At 47.2% G+C, this 17,334-nt stretch overlaps 6 protein-coding genes across 7 annotated transcripts; 4 read left to right on the plus strand and 2 right to left on the minus strand.

Annotated features, from left to right (window-relative positions):
- Positions 1-338: 338 nt before the first annotated feature.
- Positions 339-2,271, minus strand: LOC111065682 (lysosomal acid glucosylceramidase). Its single transcript, XM_022353991.2, has 4 exons — positions 2,160-2,271; positions 1,076-2,088; positions 677-1,019; positions 339-625 (listed from the first exon to the last, which is right to left on the minus strand). The coding sequence occupies exons 1-4, from the start codon at positions 2,215-2,217 to the stop codon at positions 360-362; spliced, it is 1,680 nt and encodes a 559-aa protein (XP_022209683.2). The 5' UTR covers positions 2,218-2,271; the 3' UTR covers positions 339-359.
- A 214-nt stretch (positions 2,272-2,485) lies between these two features.
- Positions 2,486-2,958, plus strand: LOC111065683 (outer dense fiber protein 3B). The gene is given in 3 exon segments (XM_022353992.2): positions 2,486-2,596; positions 2,661-2,797; positions 2,799-2,958. Coding segments are annotated over 3 exon segments (279 nt in total). The 5' UTR covers positions 2,486-2,577; the 3' UTR covers positions 2,922-2,958.
- Positions 2,959-4,139: 1,181 nt separating this feature from the next.
- Positions 4,140-6,619, plus strand: LOC111065529 (synaptic vesicular amine transporter). Its single transcript, XM_022353749.2, has 6 exons — positions 4,140-4,611; positions 4,675-5,202; positions 5,274-5,875; positions 5,927-6,143; positions 6,209-6,333; positions 6,393-6,619. Exons 1-6 carry the CDS (start codon positions 4,431-4,433, stop codon positions 6,483-6,485), a joined length of 1,746 nt encoding a protein of 581 aa, XP_022209441.1. The 5' UTR covers positions 4,140-4,430; the 3' UTR covers positions 6,486-6,619.
- A 300-nt stretch (positions 6,620-6,919) lies between these two features.
- LOC111065685 (outer dense fiber protein 3-B) lies at positions 6,920-7,974 on the plus strand. The gene is made up of 4 exons (XM_022353994.2): positions 6,920-7,018; positions 7,088-7,306; positions 7,380-7,566; positions 7,643-7,974. Exons 1-4 carry the CDS (start codon positions 7,000-7,002, stop codon positions 7,905-7,907), a joined length of 690 nt encoding a protein of 229 aa, XP_022209686.1. The 5' UTR covers positions 6,920-6,999; the 3' UTR covers positions 7,908-7,974.
- A 472-nt stretch (positions 7,975-8,446) lies between these two features.
- Positions 8,447-15,662, plus strand: LOC111065696 ((E3-independent) E2 ubiquitin-conjugating enzyme). 2 transcript variants are annotated; one of them, XM_022354061.2, is made up of 10 exons: positions 8,447-8,578; positions 10,151-10,519; positions 10,692-10,954; positions 11,032-11,233; positions 11,309-11,552; positions 11,623-12,418; positions 12,486-13,353; positions 13,429-14,455; positions 14,523-14,741; positions 14,825-15,662. In XM_022354061.2, the coding sequence occupies exons 1-10, from the start codon at positions 8,507-8,509 to the stop codon at positions 15,082-15,084; spliced, it is 4,320 nt and encodes a 1,439-aa protein (XP_022209753.2). In that variant the 5' UTR covers positions 8,447-8,506; the 3' UTR covers positions 15,085-15,662. The 2 variants fall into 2 exon arrangements, with proteins under 2 accessions (XP_022209753.2, XP_022209754.2); XM_022354062.2 differs by lacking the exon at positions 8,447-8,578 and adding an exon at positions 9,852-10,055.
- LOC111065698 (spaetzle-processing enzyme) lies at positions 15,647-17,115 on the minus strand. The gene is made up of 4 exons (XM_022354064.2): positions 16,991-17,115; positions 16,523-16,909; positions 16,149-16,458; positions 15,647-16,093 (listed from the first exon to the last, which is right to left on the minus strand). Exons 1-4 carry the CDS (start codon positions 17,052-17,054, stop codon positions 15,667-15,669), a joined length of 1,188 nt encoding a protein of 395 aa, XP_022209756.1. The 5' UTR covers positions 17,055-17,115; the 3' UTR covers positions 15,647-15,666.
- Positions 17,116-17,334: the final 219 nt, after the last annotated feature.

Here is a 17,334-nt window from a genome sequence, read left to right on the forward strand (position 1 = left end):
TGGGAGGAGGAGGAAAACGAAAGAAACAGGTGATCTGGCTATCGAACGGTAGTCGACCACTCTAGCTATCCCTTTCGCACGTCTAACTCAAGGTCTATTAATAGAAAGGTAAAGGCAATGAGCGCGAAATGACTCTGAACCGCGCCCACATCTGTGTTTAATGCGTAGAAGGGGCGTGATACAAAGAAAGCAAAAGAGAGTTTGGCACACAAATTAGTGTACCCGTACCCCTTGAACCGTACCCTCTTTCCAATATACCTTTGTCAAGCCCTTCGCCAATAGCCATCCCTTTCGCACTTGTAAGCCAAAGAAAACCGCATGGCATCCAATTATGTAACTTGTTTATTTCAAAAATGTGTTCAGCTGTACAGCAAGGTGTGAATGGACTTGGCGGGCACATTGACCGTAAACTGGCCGCGCTCACTGTCCACCACAGTAATGTCCAAATCGGCGCGTCCGCTGTTGAAGAGCACGGCGGCAATCTTCTTGTCCGGCCGCAAAAAGGCAACGCTATCCAGATTGACATTGCTGGGCAGTGCATCGACCCGTATGGAACCCTCTGGCACCAGCTTGGAGAAGTGGCCCATGGCATAGAACATGGGCTGCTTGTAGAACTCCTCATTGGCTGCAAGGAATCGGTAAGTAGTTGCTAAATTCAGGGATTAACTGAACGTACTTGTGGTATTGGCAATGACTGGGGCGTCGACAGTATTGTCCACATAGTTGGGGCCGCCCTCCTCGTCCAAAATGATATTCCAATCGATCCAACCGTGGAAGCCATGCTGAATGTTCTGCAAGAAGGCGCGACTGTATTTCTCAGCCCGCTCCCAGCTGCCCAGGACGGGGGCTGCTCTCTGCCAGGGCTTATCGCCGATGCACGACTCGGAGACGATTAGCAGTTTGTCGGGCGCGTAAGCGGTGGTCTCATCGATAAGACTGTTGCCGAAAATCTCATCCCAATACCAGTGCAGCGATAATCCGTCCAGGTAATCGACCGAATTGGGGCGCGTGTAATTCATCTGGAATTTATGCCATGAACCTCGAAGCTGTCCGGGGAATCTCTTGCGTTTCTTACCATTTTGAACCAGTGTGGGAAGGAGTAGCGCTGATCATCGTTGCCGAACAGGACGATGTCCTTGAATTCAGAGTTTCGGATCGTTGGCCCAAGATAGTCGTTCAACCAGACGGCCTGCGTCTGCGGGGTCCAGCCCATGCTCATGAACTGCACAAAGTACATAAAGAAGATGCCGTTCAGTGGCTCGTTGCCTGTGGAAATGGCCCAGATGGGCAGTCCATTATCCTGCATCAGTTTCAGCCACTTGAGGTGGTAGTCGGCCCAGGTCTGATAATACTGCTTCTTGAGTCGTCCGAATCCTGTCCACCTGTTGTTGGTCTTCATCCATGGCGGGGCACTCCAGGCCGCACCCTTAATTCGTAGATTCTTTACGGCCGAGACCTCGACTAGCCGTTTGATGTGGCCCACACGCAGCACATCGCGTTCGTCTAGCTCGTCCATGCCGTCGAGCTCTGTGTTGCCCTCTTCCTCGGCATAGGCCCAGGCACTGAGGTCAAAGTCGCAGCCGCCGATCGATATTCGCATCAGATTAAAGCCCAGTCCTTCCTCCGCGTAGAAGGACTTGTACAGATGATCGGCGAGTTCAGACTGCTTGAAATTGTCCACTAGGTAGGATACGGCACCGGTGTAGCTGCCACCAAAACCCTCCATTGTCTGGTGTGTCTTACTGCGATTCACTTTTAGTGTCACGTAGCGGGTGATGTTGCTCTCGCGGGACTCCAAGATGAAGGCACTGGCCAAGGCCTGATCCAGCAGGCGCGAGAAAATGGTCTCGTTTTTGGCCTCTGGGACAGGCTCCACATAGTCCTGCACAGTATACTTGGCCCCAGCCTCGAAGTGTCCGCTGGATGTGGCGAATCGCAGACCCTGCTTGGAGCTGGAAACCAGTGCGAATTCTGTGACGTCCGTCAGCGTGGGATTCTCCAAGTAGTCGCAGTAGTCCGCAGTGCACACGCACACCTTTCCCTGCTCCACATCCTTCACTTTGCACGGCACCGTTTCCCCCCGGCCACCTAAAGAACCGTGCAGGTGGTAAGGAAGTTCCGTTTTCCAATTTGCTTTTATGGTTTTCATTGGCACTTACCGATTGCAGCTATCAGCAGCAGTGCTGCGAACAGCCAAACTCCTTTGCTGGCAGACATTCTCCTCGCTGACCGTTCGCTTGATTGGCTGCCAACGGACTGACCGGCGCAGACGGAGCTGAAGCTACAAGCTGGACAAGCTGACAACCTATCTAAACACCTGGGGCAGTTCCCCAAGAGTGGTCAAGACAAGAAGCATTATTGATAGCGGCAGTCTATGATTGTGATTAGGATTATGATTAGGAGTTTATTGAGCTTTTCATTTATTGATGTTGTTCCCCATCAAACTGGCCTTGATTTTTCGCTGTTTTGATTTTGGGAAGGATTTGTTGTATGTTTTCATTCCTCACTTGATACCCGTTCGGCAAACAACTAAAAATTTATTTAAAATTTTCCCTTTTTAAAATTTTGGACCCCAATATGTCGCACAGACCTTTAGGTAAGAATCAAAGGGTGTTTTGATACATATTTCAAATGAAGCTAATTTCTAAATATCGTACAAGGACCCGGACCCGGCGCTTACATGCTGCCCAGCTGCTTCGGCTATGCGAAGTGCGACTCCAGGACGCCGCGTAGCCCTCAGTATTCATTTGGTAGCCGATCCCGTTCTTGTAATCGTCCTAATCGTGCTAGTGTGGGACCCTGGCCCGGCGGCCTATCACCTGGGCTCGGTAACGCGATATGGAAAGGCCAACAATCTGGAGTATGCGTATATCCATAGGCGTGGTCTCGACAACAACAACAAACCAAAAAGTGTTCGCTAGGTAGAGTCTCAAAAATATACGAATATATATGGGTTAACAATTGGCTTTTGTTGTCTAATCAGGAATTAACGAGAATTACCACCCATCAGATTAGCCTAATCGGCGTGCTAAGCTCGAGTGGGCGTATGTTTTCGCTACAGTGGCAGGTGGAACAGGTGTGTGCGCCAAAGAGGCTCGAAGAGGGGAACAACCACAACAAATATTCACAGAAAACAATTTGATTTTCATGGAATATGTTGAAGCTTTATTTATGTATACCTCATCTTAACTGAAAATAGGTCAACAGTGCGGGGGTGCTTGGAAATGGGAGCACTCTCCGTGTCTCCTCATAAAATCAATTTTGAAAGAGTACTCAGCGCTGGGCCAAAGCAATCCGTCACAAATTTGTGGGGACTAAATTTAAACGGCTGAAAATTCAATGAAACGGAAAATGTGACTAAAGGCTAACAAATCCATAGCCTGCTTATCGGGGCCGTGGCAAACACTCGTTCAGCCTGGGTCGCACGAAGCCTTTAAGCCAGTGCTTAAAGCCCCGCGCGGAGCCGTACAGAGGCAGAGGGGGGGATTGGTAGTGCTGCTAATAATAAAGAATCCTATGACATGGATACGTCTTTAAAGTCATGTGTTTGTTTGTGTGTGAACTTTTGCTCTGTGTCCCGCAACGTAAAACTATCGCCAAGCCAATAGAAACATGAGGGAAATTATGATATGGCTAATAACGAATAATGTTTGCTCTTTCCCCAAAAGTGGTGACAAGTTTTTAAAGTGTAGATGAAAACTGATCCACATATACATATGTACATATATGGGGAAAATATCAAATATAAATATTTTTATTTGAAAATTTCTCATTTTTAGTTGATAAATATGTATGTATGTATGTATGTATTTATGGAAACATTTTGGCTTGACTTGGCTTTAACTTTTACTGATTTTAACTTAATAATGTTTGATTATTTTTAGACTGTATACAAAATACATGTGTTTAGTATGTGCACTCGCTTCAATTTGAATAACATTTGGCCTATACCACTCGAAGAGGTCAGCCTCAAATTCATGTTTAACACAAACAGAAAAGCACAGAAAATATATCTGAACTGAACCCAGATGAAACCTCGTTCGGGGCCCCGGTCCCGGCCCCATCATCCTGCTCGGGACTCGGACTTAGACTCGGGAGTCGCCTCGGTTCGCGTGCTGTTAATAAAATAGAACGGCAACTTGTCGCTCCCTTTCAATATTCGCACACTCGTCGTTGAGGCAGCAACACCCACCTGTTGTTGGTTCCTGCTCAACTGGTGCTATCGTCGTAGTGTGTGTGTGTGTGTGTGTGTCTGTGAGGGACAGAGCACTCGAGTGTGTGTGTGTGTCTGCATTAATATTGTGTAGCATACTTTGTGGCGCGAATCGAGACTAAAAGCAACCAAAGCCATCGAACCATATGGCAGCATAAATTGGCAGTGTCAATCAGTTTGTGAGGAAGATTTACAATTAGCTTATCGTGCGGCCGACATGTCGGAGCTGTCGACACATGGCCATGCCCAGAGGCAGGCAGACCAAGCAGCTGCCGTCCAGCTAAATGCCTCGGCCAGACGCTGCTCTACGCCCGCTAATGGCAGCAGTAATCGCTGTCTAATTGCAGTGATTGTCTACCTGGCCCTGCTGCTGGATAACATGCTGCTGACCGTGATTGGTAATAAAAATTAATCAAAGATAAACTTAATCAGTATTAAGAACGATTAGTTCCCATTTGCAGTACCAATTCTGCCAGATTATTTGGCCGGACTGGAGCTGGAGGCCTCCACACCGCTGGTGCTTAGCCTGGAGGAGACAACCCCATCCTCGAAGCTGGCCTATCGCAATGGAGAGATGGTCGGTGGCGGCCATCAGCTACATACTGCCAAACATCCTATTCCCGGCAAATCGATGGTCAATTTTACGCTGCTTCAGATCTCCACAGAGCGACCAACAACCACCACAGTTACACCCATGACTGCGGCGACGGCACTAATGCTAGATATCGTCCATTCGGGCGGCACTAATGTGACCGCCTCCACCTCCACCAGCAAGGTAGCTCCCGATAGCCTTAAAGCCAGTAATGTGCACTCAAATAGCAGCCGGAGTCTGACCTTGGCGCAGGAGAACGGATCCATTGGCCTGCTGCTGGCCATGAAGGCCCTGGTGCAATTAATTTTCAATCCGATTGTCGGCAACGCGACCGGCAAGTTTGGCTACCGCCTACCCATTGTCGTGGGCACCTTCTTCCTGCTCGTCTCCTCATTGGGTAAGCCTCTTTTCGTTCGTTGATGGCAATACAGGTGGCATGATTGTGTGTTTGTGTGCGTCTTCTTCCAGTGTTCACTGTGGGCGAGTCCTACTGGGCGCTGTTGGTGGCTCGTGCCGTGCAGGGCGTGGGCTCTGCGTGCATCAATATCTGCGGCATGAGTCTGGTGGCCCAAAACTATCCAGAGGAGGCACGTCGCTCCAAAGTAATGGGCATCATCTTGGGCAGTATTGCATTGGGCGTGCTGCTCGGCTATCCATTCGGCGGTATCCTTTACGATCTGATGGGCAAATCCGCTCCCTTCATTATACTCTCAACGATGATGTTCTTTAGCTTGGGCCTGCAGCTGCTGACGTTAGATCTGTCTGTGCAGCCGGAGGTGGTGGTAGAGGAAACTCCCAAGTGGCGGCCACTGCTCGAATGCAAAATGATCTTGGCCATTGTGCTGGCCATCTGGTTCTCGACGTCCACGATGGCCATGCTTGAGCCGTGCCTGCCCATCTGGCTGATTCAGTACTTGAAGCCGAACAAATGGCAGCTGGGAACTGTCTTCATACCCGATTCGGTGGGCTATTTTGTGGGCACCAATTTCTTTGGCAGCGTTGCCTATCGCTTTGGCCAGGTGAAGGTCTCCTGCATCAGTCTGCTGCTGGTGGGAATCGCCTCGATTTTGGTAAGTATTTTAAATTTTCTGTGATTTCTATTCTATTTCCTTCGCCTGCAGATACCCAGCGCGACGACTGTTAGCCAGCTACTGTTGCCGCACTTTGCTCTGGGTCTTGGCATTGGGGTGATTGATGCCGCTCTGGTTCCGCTGCTGGCCACCTTTGTAGATGCCACATTGGCCCAAGAGGAGCAGGGTGAGGTCAGCACTCCCATTTCCAGCTACGGCACTGTCTATGCCATACAGCAGACATCCGTTAGCCTGGCCTATTGTTTGGGTAAGTCTCAGCCTGATCTCTGAGCGTTAGCTCACCCCTCATTGGATCCTTTTCTGCTTTTGTAGCTCCATTGATTGGTGGGGAGTTGGCTCAGACCTTTGGCTTTGCCTGGCTAATGCGCATAGTGGGCATATGCAACATGATCTATGGCCCCATTCTGGTGTATCTCTATCACAAATACGATCCAAAGGTTATTACCCCAATCTGCTATAAAATAAGTCTTTATTTATCAATCTTTCCTGCTCGCAGATCCTAAGGGAACAGCATAATGATATGCTGCTTCAAAGCAGTGGCCGTGGATCTCGTTATAAACAGCTCTACAACTCCATGGACGTGGAATAGCTCGCCCGGCTTATGCCACGAATCTTCGAAAACATTAAGCAATCAATGTAAAGAGTTACTTTATTCGTTTGTTTATTTTTTGGCTCAACTAAAGCAATATATTTGGAGATGATTTTTCTGTACCCATGGAACAGAATCTTGTCTGCAGACATGTTACGGGTATTTCCATTCAAATATCTCTCGAATCTCCCAAGTCCAAATCACTTAACAATGTTCCCCATTTCAGTCAGGATAGTATCATAATCGAACTTTACCAATAAAGATCCAATATGTCATATGAGAAAATATCTGTTCAAATGTATGTTCCCCTGTGTATTTGTTACGTTTTTTTTAAATATTTTATTACAAAGTAGTCGTTGAATATAATTTTGATAGGCCTAGTATGGGGGGCCTATGAAATTCTCATTCCATTTTCGGTATCCGTTCGGCCAACAACTCTTTTTTGAGTTCAAAATTTCCAGTAAAATATTTTTTTCTAATATTCCCCCCAAAACTAACAAAATAAAAATAAAAAATGGCGGTGCGACCTGTAGGTGAGGAACATTTGACAGTTAACAAAAAAAGCAGTTAGGATTAGGGATAATGTGTTGTGTTCTCGGCAGGACCTGGCCCGGGAGCTTATATGCTGCCCCCCACTGTGGGCTACGATCGTCACGATTCGCGTAAGCAGCGCCTACCCCAGTATTCCTTTGGAATGCGAACCAACTTTCAGGGGACCAACATTGGACCTGGCGCCGGTGCCTACAAGGTCGACAAGCTGACGAGGTATGGCAAGGCTGGCGGCTTGGAGTACTCGATAGCGCCCCGGTTGAACACCATTGGTAAGTGTTCTATGTCATTGGATGATGTGAAGTGGTAAGGAGTGGTTGGTTGCCCTTCATCCGTGCATTGCAGATAAAAGATTTGGTCCCGGACCTGGGGCACATGATGTGCATCTAAAGCCCTTCTTCACGGGCATCAATGCACCGTCCTACTCCATGGGTCTGCGCACTGACTACAATTTCAAGAGGCACGGACCTGGCCCGAATGCCTACAAGTATGACATCAACACCGTGAAACAAGCCGCACCGGCATACAGCATGTGAGTAGCGCAATCCTTGCCGCCCCTGGCTGACCTATAACTAATGCAATCCTCTGTCCTGTCCCTACTCCTTTAGGGGGCTGCAAACAAAGACGCTCACAAAGGGAATGTCACCTGGTCCTGCTGCCTACGCTCCTGGCGATATCAATGTGAACTTGACGCGCGCTCCGCAATACTCAATGTCACCGCGCGTGGGCCTGGCTACTAAGGGCGTGGGACCAGGCCCTAACTACTACGATCTCATGTACTACCGTCCTGGCAAATCTGGTCAGGCCTACTCGTTCGGTGTCCGCCACTCTCAGTTCGCGCCGCCCATGATAGTTAGGTGTGATAACATGTAACATGGGGGGGTGCAATATTAGAACAAATATTGTCAAAATTTCAGTAAAATAAAAATAGTAAAATTTATAATTTATTCTATTTATTCTATTTATTGAAGGTACTTTTGTACTCGTGAAGATGTAGCCTGCTGTGGTAATTTGTGTTTCGCGGCTTCCAATATCCGATGATTAATAGGGGACTTTGGAAAATTGTATCACATATGTTGTACATCGACATTTTTCTTCATTTTGTTCGGGTTTCTCAGAATGTCTTGGAGTAAAAGTCAATTTGTTATGTGAATATACAAGTAAATACAAGAGAATGCGAGTTGTATTATTTTTTTATGTATAGATACGGTACATACAATAAATAAAGATATGTGCATAAAAGTTATTGGTATGTTTAGGTCGTAAGAAAATGTCAGACGAACCGCGACTTAAGCTCGCATTTCCCAATCTAATCTAGACTATAAGAACAGAACCATTATCGAGTATTATTAACAAGTATTAAACTTCAAAAGTAAAGTAGTCTTTGCTTTACTTTTTAAGACACATACAGACGAAATATACATTTTATATTTAACATAAATTTGGGAACAACAAATAAAAAATCATTCGAAATGATTACGGTCATTGTCGCCTTAGTTTTTCTCTTTCTTATAAGAAGGGCGTTCAAACGGTTTAAAAATAAGGTGAGTTTTTATTAATTTAAGGAATGGTGAGAGCTGTTAAGGCCTGTTTAAACGGGGAAGCGGCACGCAGGCTGCATTCGTATTGCAAGTTAGATGGCTTTGAAAACAGAAATTTAACGTTTATTAAAGGAAATTGGTGCCATACTCTACAAATAAGTCGTAGATATTTAGAAAATGTGTAGTTACCGTTTAACCCTTAGTTTATAAGTAATCCAATAAAAAGGAGTCGTTAGAGCTAACAAATCTTGTAGCAATTTGATTTATAAATTTTATAAAATTCTATGTTTTGTTTTGAGAGGGCTAACTAGCTATTAATATCAAAGTTGAGGAATATCAACGCTTCTTATCGTGTCGGTCAGGATATAAACTCCATTTAGCGCACAAAAAATACTGACATTTTTCGCTCTCAAATCGTGGTTGTTTTTCAAAATTTGCTCTCTTTTCCGTGGTGAAGAGTGCGCTTTCGTGGTGACTTTCCCCTCGCGTATGGAATGAAGATTCATTGTTGCGTCATTCCATACGCGTTCCCGTAAGATACTTTTGATTTGTATGGGAAAAGTTTCAGTAATATGAGGTAATGAATAGGAAGCATTGTTGTGCAACTTTGGCACGGAATAAGCAACCTTGGGAAAATGGATATTATGGACTTGAGATTTTGTTTGTAATTTCATTCTCCAATTAATGCAGAAACTACTCAGTCTCTGTTTTAAAGACATTAACGAAATTTTGCAGCTTACGGGTGCCATAAATAGGTATCAGAACCGGGATAAATTTATTTATACAACACAAAACATATGCATTAATAAGTGAAAAACATCTCAATCTAAGAAAAATGCAATATTAATGTTTTAAAGCAGCTTGGAACAACAAATTTAACATCAATTAAAAGAAATAAGGTATACAAATTTCCATACGCTGCAGAAACTTTGTTGACCAGAAGCAATTACGTAGTGTGACCAGAGTTCACACTTATGTTTTATGCTTTGGCCGTTTTTGTTTGAACCCTATTATCTTAATTATCCAATAAAACGGAGATCTAAAAACTACCCAATCTTATATAAAACTTATTGAGCAATAGGATAAAATTATTTTTTTAGGGCTGAAAGGGCTAACTAGTTAGTAATATTGAACCGAATATCAAAATCGAGTAATATCAACGCATCTTGTCGTGTCAGTCAGTATATTTCCGGTATATTTTAATAGTGACAAGGTATATGGTATATATTTCTGACGGTCAGACTGTGTATTTGAATAGTCTGCGGTCACACTGAGTAGCACTCGCCTTTCTCGTTTTTGTTTTTGTAGTATATTTGAATGTTTTATTTATAGTTTTAATTTTAAAAAGTCGATAATCAAATTGAACAGATATTGTCACGTAAAAATTGAATGCGGGTTCGATAGCGTTTTCCGTATAGATAGAGAGAGTCACATCACACCAAAGAGTTGGGCGTAAGAATCGTTTATTGGAGACAAGTCGGTAGGAAGTCGCCACGCCAATTGTGCTTGTCTAATTATACCCGAAGGCGCTGCACCAGTTTCTTGCAATCTATAATATTTCTCCCATGAACGCAGTTCATCATTGGTAATAACATGTCGAGTCGTGAGGCGGGTGCTGGCAAGAATGTTGGCACCCTCCCTAAAAACCATGAGGATGACACAGACGAGCCGGGCCTGGCCAGTGGTGCTCCATCAAGCCATCGCAGGACGGGCGGCGGAATAGCGCCGTCCAGGAGTGCCAAAAAAAACGGCCCTTGCCGTTTCTTTTTCGAGGACGAGGTCTTTCGCATCGATTCACGCGGACGCGTGCACTTTGGCGTCATAACTGAGACGGCCGAGTCGCACTCATCGGAGGACGAGGATGATAATGAGCCGTTGTTTACTGGCGAGGTTCGTGTGGCCTTCTATCCCGATGGCAAGGAACAGATTCGAATGGAGTCGGCCGTAAGTACAGCCACCCTCGTTGAGGTTATGTAACTGGCATTGGCATTGGCCCTACAAATAACTGTTCATAACTGTTGTGTTTTAACAACTGTTTTTTTTTCGGCACGGCATTAACACGTGTTTGTTTGCTCTTTTCTTTGCTCTTCTGTTTCCTCAACATGTGGCTTTGCAGATCGGCCTCGCAGACCGCACATTGATGCCCGGCGATGTTGTGCGTCGTCGCCTGCCTGGCCAGAGAGATCTCACCGGGCCGTCTGGCTATGTGAGGGATGTGAGCGTGACCGCGGACGTAAAGGTGCTTGGCTCCAAATTCGTCATCAAGAATGTACCTGCGGAGCGTTTGCGCCCGATCTCACAATGGGCACGTGATATACCCGTATGCTTTGACACCTGGGTGGGCACCACCATCCATGTGGACGAGGTCGCAGTGCTCAGGTAAGCTGCTCGCCTTTGGCATGCTTAATTGCAGCACTCACTTGTGGCTGTTGTATGGATGTTTTTCTTTTTTGCAGAACCGGCAGTGGAGGCCGCCTTGAAATCGGCTCGGCTTATTTCCACAAGTTTAGGGATGCAAATTCCAAGAGTTTGCCTGAAGTATTCACTCCCCATGTGTTGTTTCCCGGCAACGTGGTTTTGGGTCGTCTGCCGCCCTTCGATCGCTTTCTAAATCTCACTCCGGACATACCATTGCCCGCAAATCGCAAGCGAGCCTTGGTAAGAAGACATACAAATACAATCCAACGAAACGCAGAGGCTTAACGCATATTGTTATAACTTAATCTACCGTAGTATACCGTGGAGTCGATCGAAACCCTTGGCGTGAACGTGGCCTGGACATGTCGTGCCACTACAAACGATTGCACTGGCGATCCTCTTAAACAGCCAAAAACTGAAGTCGTGGGCGAAGAACTAGTGCAAATGAAGCGCCTCAATATCTATGAATCCTACATGCTACAAATTCACGATCGATTCTTCCTCAAATATTCGAAACATGATACACTGCTCAATCACCAGGACTGGGAGGAAGAACTAAGTAATATGACGAATTTATGAATTGCTTGACGAATATAATCACTTATGCGCGACCTAATTTCCCATTCCAGCGGCTAAATACAAGTCCATTTATGAAAAACAGGGAATCATCGAGACCAAACGGAACAAGCCGAAAAGCTCCAGTAGTGCCAGTGGCCGCAATGCGCCCAAGTTTCGACGCATTTTGAATAAATCTGGACATTCGCGTTCACGCTCCAATGGCGATGTCGAAGCCAATGTCTCGCTCAGAGGCCGTGAAGCGGGCAGTGAATCGTCCACAAAGCTTTCATCAAGCAACCATGATGAGACCTCGGACTTGATTGAGGATGGCGATAGCACCGAAGAGTGCCTGGACGTGTCTAAAGAATTGGAAGGCCAAGAGGAGCTGGCAGCCGGACCTCTACCTGAGGCAAGTGATGACAAAAATGATGCACTAGTGGCTGCCTCCACAAATATGACTGGTGGTGTTGCTGGTGCAGCTAATAATCAGCAGCGCATCACCGTGCGGATTGGCAATCGACGATACGGCAAAAAGAAGAAGCTTCCAAAGAAGACACTTTCGTCACCATTTGTTAAGAAACATATAGATCCACGCGACGGCGATGATATTGTGGTGGAGACGTTAGTGGTACGCAGTACCGCGACCGTCGTCTGGCAGGATGGGACCGTTGAGGAGAACATTCAGTCGACACATCTATATCCCATACACCATCTGGACAATCATGAGTTCTTTCCGGGTGACTTTGTGAGCAAGGCGAACGAGAATAACCTATCGCAGACCGAATATGGCGTCATTCAGTCCGTGGATCATGATGAACGTATTGCGAAGGTTAAATGGTTCAACATTTATACCAAAAAGGATTCGGTGTATGTATTGTGTATTATTTTTCCCTTCAAATGAGAATTTCAGCTCACTTTATTCATCTATTGGCAGTCCCACATGCAAGGAGGTGGAGGAGCTAAGCGTCTATGATTTGAAGGATCACGCCGACTATCAGTATCGACCGGGCACCATGGTCATTAGGGTCTCGAATTTTACAAACGAGGATGTCAACTCGACAGCTGGCCAGGTGATCGACAACTATCCCGATGGCCGTGTGCGCGTTTGGTGGGCCATGGGACACATTACCATGTGCTATCCCCAGGATCTGTTTGAGATCAATCAGAATGATCACGATCACGATGGCTATCTGTCCGATGGATCGGACAACTCGTGGGAGACCCAGTCGGAGGACAGTCTGCACGGTCAGCTCACAGAGAGAGAGCACATCATCACGGGCATCGATAGCGTGAGCGATGCACTGGGCAAGCTGGAGAAGATCCACAATCTGCTGCCGAACGCTGAAAAGTCAGAGGTACACATCGATTTGGTTGCCATCTATACGAATTGCCATTACCTGGATCGCCTGCTAAAGACCAGCTTCTTTGGCCCGGAGCATTTCGGGAACGCACTGGACTCAAGTCGCATCTCCAAAACCTACAGGGCTATCCAAAATATAATTAATGTTGATGCGGATATGGATTTAGCCACGACGCCATTGAGGCTTCAGGTTGATGGCCCTCCGGTGAGCGCCCAGTCGACATCGACGCCCACAAAGCGAAAATCATCAACCGAAATAGACGAAGTTCAATGCAAGCGAACTGGCGATATTGTCACCGAGGATGAACCAGGAGCAGCCACCGAGGAGGAGAATTGTGAGAATGCCAAATTGATAGCCAAATATCGTTGCGAATATAATCACATGATCGAAATAGCGCGTAACAGTATTCTCGTGGCTTTTGATATACGGAATAAGGCAAAGGTAAATACACTTTTCGGTCTCCCAACCCAAGGGCTGCCTCTTAAGCAAACGTTTTATATTTTTCTATCCCATCAGAATGATTCTGGCGTTCACTCACGGGGCGAGAACAGCATGAGCGAGTTGACCAACTCGGCCAGCGATCGTGATCCTGTCGAGCCGAAGGTGGAGGAGCAGTCGCCGTCGCCGCCGCCAGAGCTGAAGCCACAAGTGGTCATTGAGTTTTCGGAGAGCTGCGTCACCGAAACCATTGAGGTGTTTGCTCTTCTAATCAAGAAACAATTGTCCAAATGCCGCAAGTTGGTTAATGAGAAAATCAAGCGTGCACGCAGAGAAGCACAAGAAGCTAAAGATTCAGATGACGAGCATTCAGATACAGCCACGTATGATGTCGAGCCAGTGGACGTCGCCAGCGACATCAACGAGGTGGAAACGTCGCGTCCAATAGCTCAGATGGATGTTGAACAGAATCTGCCAAAGTGCGATGCCATGGAGCACACATTGGACCTGAACGCATTGTCCGAGTCGCTGCCGCCCATTGATCGTCCCATGGCCTGTTCATCACCCTCCCCCACACCCAAAACTGTCTCTCCATCTCGCCACTCTCCCGTTTGCGAGAACTGCTTCGAGGTGGTGCCCAATGCCCCGCCAAATCATCGCTTCATTCGCAGTCCCGTGACACCGTTGAACAAGGCGCAGTACCAGCGATCTATTCATCGTGAGTACTCCCTGCTGCAGTTGTCGCTGCCACCGGGCGTCATTGTGCGAGCCTATGAGGATCGGATGGATCTGATGTCTGTGATGATGGTGGGACCCAAGCGCACGCCCTACCAGAACGCCTTGTTCTTCTTCGACTTTCAAATGGGTCGCGACTATCCGAGGGTACCGCCAATCTGTCATTACACCAGCTACTGCACAGAGCGTCTCAATCCGAACCTGTATGAAGAGGGCAAGGTGTGCGTATCCCTGCTGGGCACTTGGTCAGGGCGCGACACTGAAATGTGGTCGATAACCAGCACCATGTTGCAGGTGCTCGTCTCGATACAGGGTCTCATACTGGTCGATGAGCCCTACTATAATGAGGCGGGCTATGAGAAACAACGCGGTAGGCATTTACATACTCGAAAAACTAAAGAACATATTTAATATTCAACATTTACGCTTTTTTCTAGGAACACAACTGGGCCTGGAGAACTCTCGGGTCTATAACGAAATGGCAATCATTAAGCTAGCCCATTCCACGGTTAAGCAGCTCCAGAATCCGCCACTCATCTTCCGCAACGAACTGATTCAGCACTTTAGGGAGTTTGGCACCGAGTTGTATGACCGCATACAGGCCTGGGCCGATTACTCATCTGAGGCACAGCGCCTGAAAGTTACCAGCATTAAGGGTGAGTAGGGAGGGGGGCAATGAAACTGCCTTCTATCTTCTTGGTTGATATATTGTAATTCATGGCTCATGGCCACATTTTAGAAATGCCGGCGGAGTACAAGGCCCCATGCGAGATGCCCGAGTTTCCCCTACTCCCGTGCAGTCGTGGATTTTGCGTTGCTGTCAAGAATGTTTTAGGCCAACTGAAGCCTGCATTGGATGCCTTGGATTCCGCATTGAACGCACCGAATGCCTCAATGGATGGCGTTGAACAAGCTTTGGAAGCCATAAGTCAGCCGAGTACCGAGTGGATGGCCATCGAAACTGGAAAGGCGCCACGCGCTGCACCAGAGGAGGGTTAAGTTCGCCAAATGCCCAATGCCAGCATCCAGCATCGCCTTTTGTATTGGTGTATTGGTGGGGGAGTCTGGCCTGGCCCCTGGTAATGGGCAGCGTTTTATATACAACCACTATTGAATCTCTATTGTTAAGCCTATTCGAATTGCTGGCAATCGCCCCTTTAGCTATACAAAATGTTCCCTTAAATCAAATTAAATGTGTTTACGTTGTCACACATCCATTAAACAATATCCGATGAGTTCTAGAATATAGAATATAGAAGAAGAAGCAAATATGTATGTAAAATAAGTACCGTTTAGCTAAGCCAATTGGTGTTATTGTATGGAATGTCACAGAAGAAGTTCGATTTTATTTATGTAATTTAAGTTACCCGCAAAAACCGAAAAATCGAATGTACTTTTTGAGCATGTCCTGCCTTGTTTTGAATTTGAATCTGTTTTTGTTTTGCATTCCACTTGAAAGTAAGAAAGAAGCTTAGCCTAATTTAAGTTTAATGCCACACGCACCTTGCCCCAGCACTAGTTGCCTGCTATATTTTAAGCTAGCGAATGCGAGAAATGTGAATAAATTAGCAACAGTATTTATTATGCCTCTAATTTACGCTGTACCCAATCGGTGAATGCCCCAGTTCGGGTGTAAACACCCGGCCAGCCCAGTAGGCCGCACGGATCCGGACCGTAAGAGGTGATGCCGGCCACATAGAACACCTCCCTGCCGCCAGTGTTGATTGCCACCATCAGGGGACCGCCAGAGTCGCCGCCGCAGGTGTCGATATTCGCCTTGCCACCGGCACACAGCTGATTATCGTTCAGATTCACCTTGTAGGTGCTGTACTTCTCCTGGCACGTCTTCAGGTTCCACACATCGACGGTGATCTTCAGCTTCCGTGGACTGGGCACCTTCTTCTCGGTGAGGCCCCAGCCAGCCACGTCCATGGCATAGCCCTCGAATTGATTCGTCCGTACATCGCCACTGATGCCCAGACAAATCGGCCTCACATAATCCGAGTAGCTGCAAAGTCACGATTTAATTGGAGATCAGATCAGACTAGTGGGCATCCATTCACCTGACACTCTGCTTGAGACGCAATAGGGCTATGTCGTTCAGCTGGTCAATGGAGTTGGGTACATATGCCTCATGGATGATTCGCTTCTCCACCTCAATGTCAATGTGCCTGGGGGCGCATGTCGTCTTGCCATTCTTTTCGGTCACACAATCGGGGTCCGTATTGGTGTCCCACTCGCCCAGGCGGACCGCATGCAGGACCGTGCCGGACATGTCCAAGCGACGACTGGCCAGGCAGTGGCCGGCAGTCAGCACATAGCGGGAGTTGATCAGAGTCCCGCCACAATTGAAGCTATAATCCTCGGAGAAAACTGAAAATTCGAATTCGGAATTGGATAGTCTGAAAGTCTTCCCTTAAATGATTGTTCCACTCACGCTTCTTGTACTGCAGCAGGACCATCCAAGGGAACTCCGAGAGCGTGGTATTGCGGCCGCCCACTATGCGGTCGGCAAAATGGATGCCACATGTCTCATTGCCGGGCAGAACGTTGGCCGGCAGCTGCTCCTCTGCCGCTGTGTGGACATTCGTGATTTGGCCACTGCGTTTGCTCACCGGACAACAGACCAGAATGCGATTCAGCAGGCCCTCGCGCCTGTTGTCCAAACCGCATTGGCTCTTTGAGAGCAGTGTGCGCTGCGCCTGGGTCGTCTTATCCGTATTCAGGATAGTGAAGAGAAAGGGACAGCTCTCAATGTGGACGCAGAAGCCGCGCTCCCCACTCTCCTGCGGCGTGCAGCTGCCGAAGCTGATCTGCGCAGCATCTAAATCAAATGAGTGGCAAAATTGCGATGCATTAATGCACTGATTAAAACTGGTTGTTGGCACCTCGAAGGACAGCTTACCAGCTCGTTGTGCCACCAACAGCAGCAGCAGCGGGAGAATTAACAGCTTCGGATCCGTCAGCATCTTGGCAGATTACGATTGATCTGATCGCAATGGGTTTCCAGCCGAGACTAAAGGCACTCTCCAGCGGTGGAGCCGGTTTAAGTCTCATTAGTTAGCCGCTGACGAGATTATCAAGCGCGTTATCGCGAGAGCCAAATGGCAGCGTGTCAGAGGTGAGCCAAGATTATGGGAAAGAGAATTGCATACTGATATGTAAGTACATACATATGTACATATGTATGTGGAGTGTTTTCCCCGTAGATTACAATGTGAATTGTGGAAAAGCCAACCAAGCCACCTG

Source organism: Drosophila obscura, unplaced genomic scaffold (assembly GCF_018151105.1).
Source record: "Drosophila obscura isolate BZ-5 IFL unplaced genomic scaffold, ASM1815110v1 contig_192, whole genome shotgun sequence".
Lineage (NCBI taxonomy): Eukaryota > Metazoa > Arthropoda > Insecta > Diptera > Drosophilidae > Drosophila > Drosophila obscura.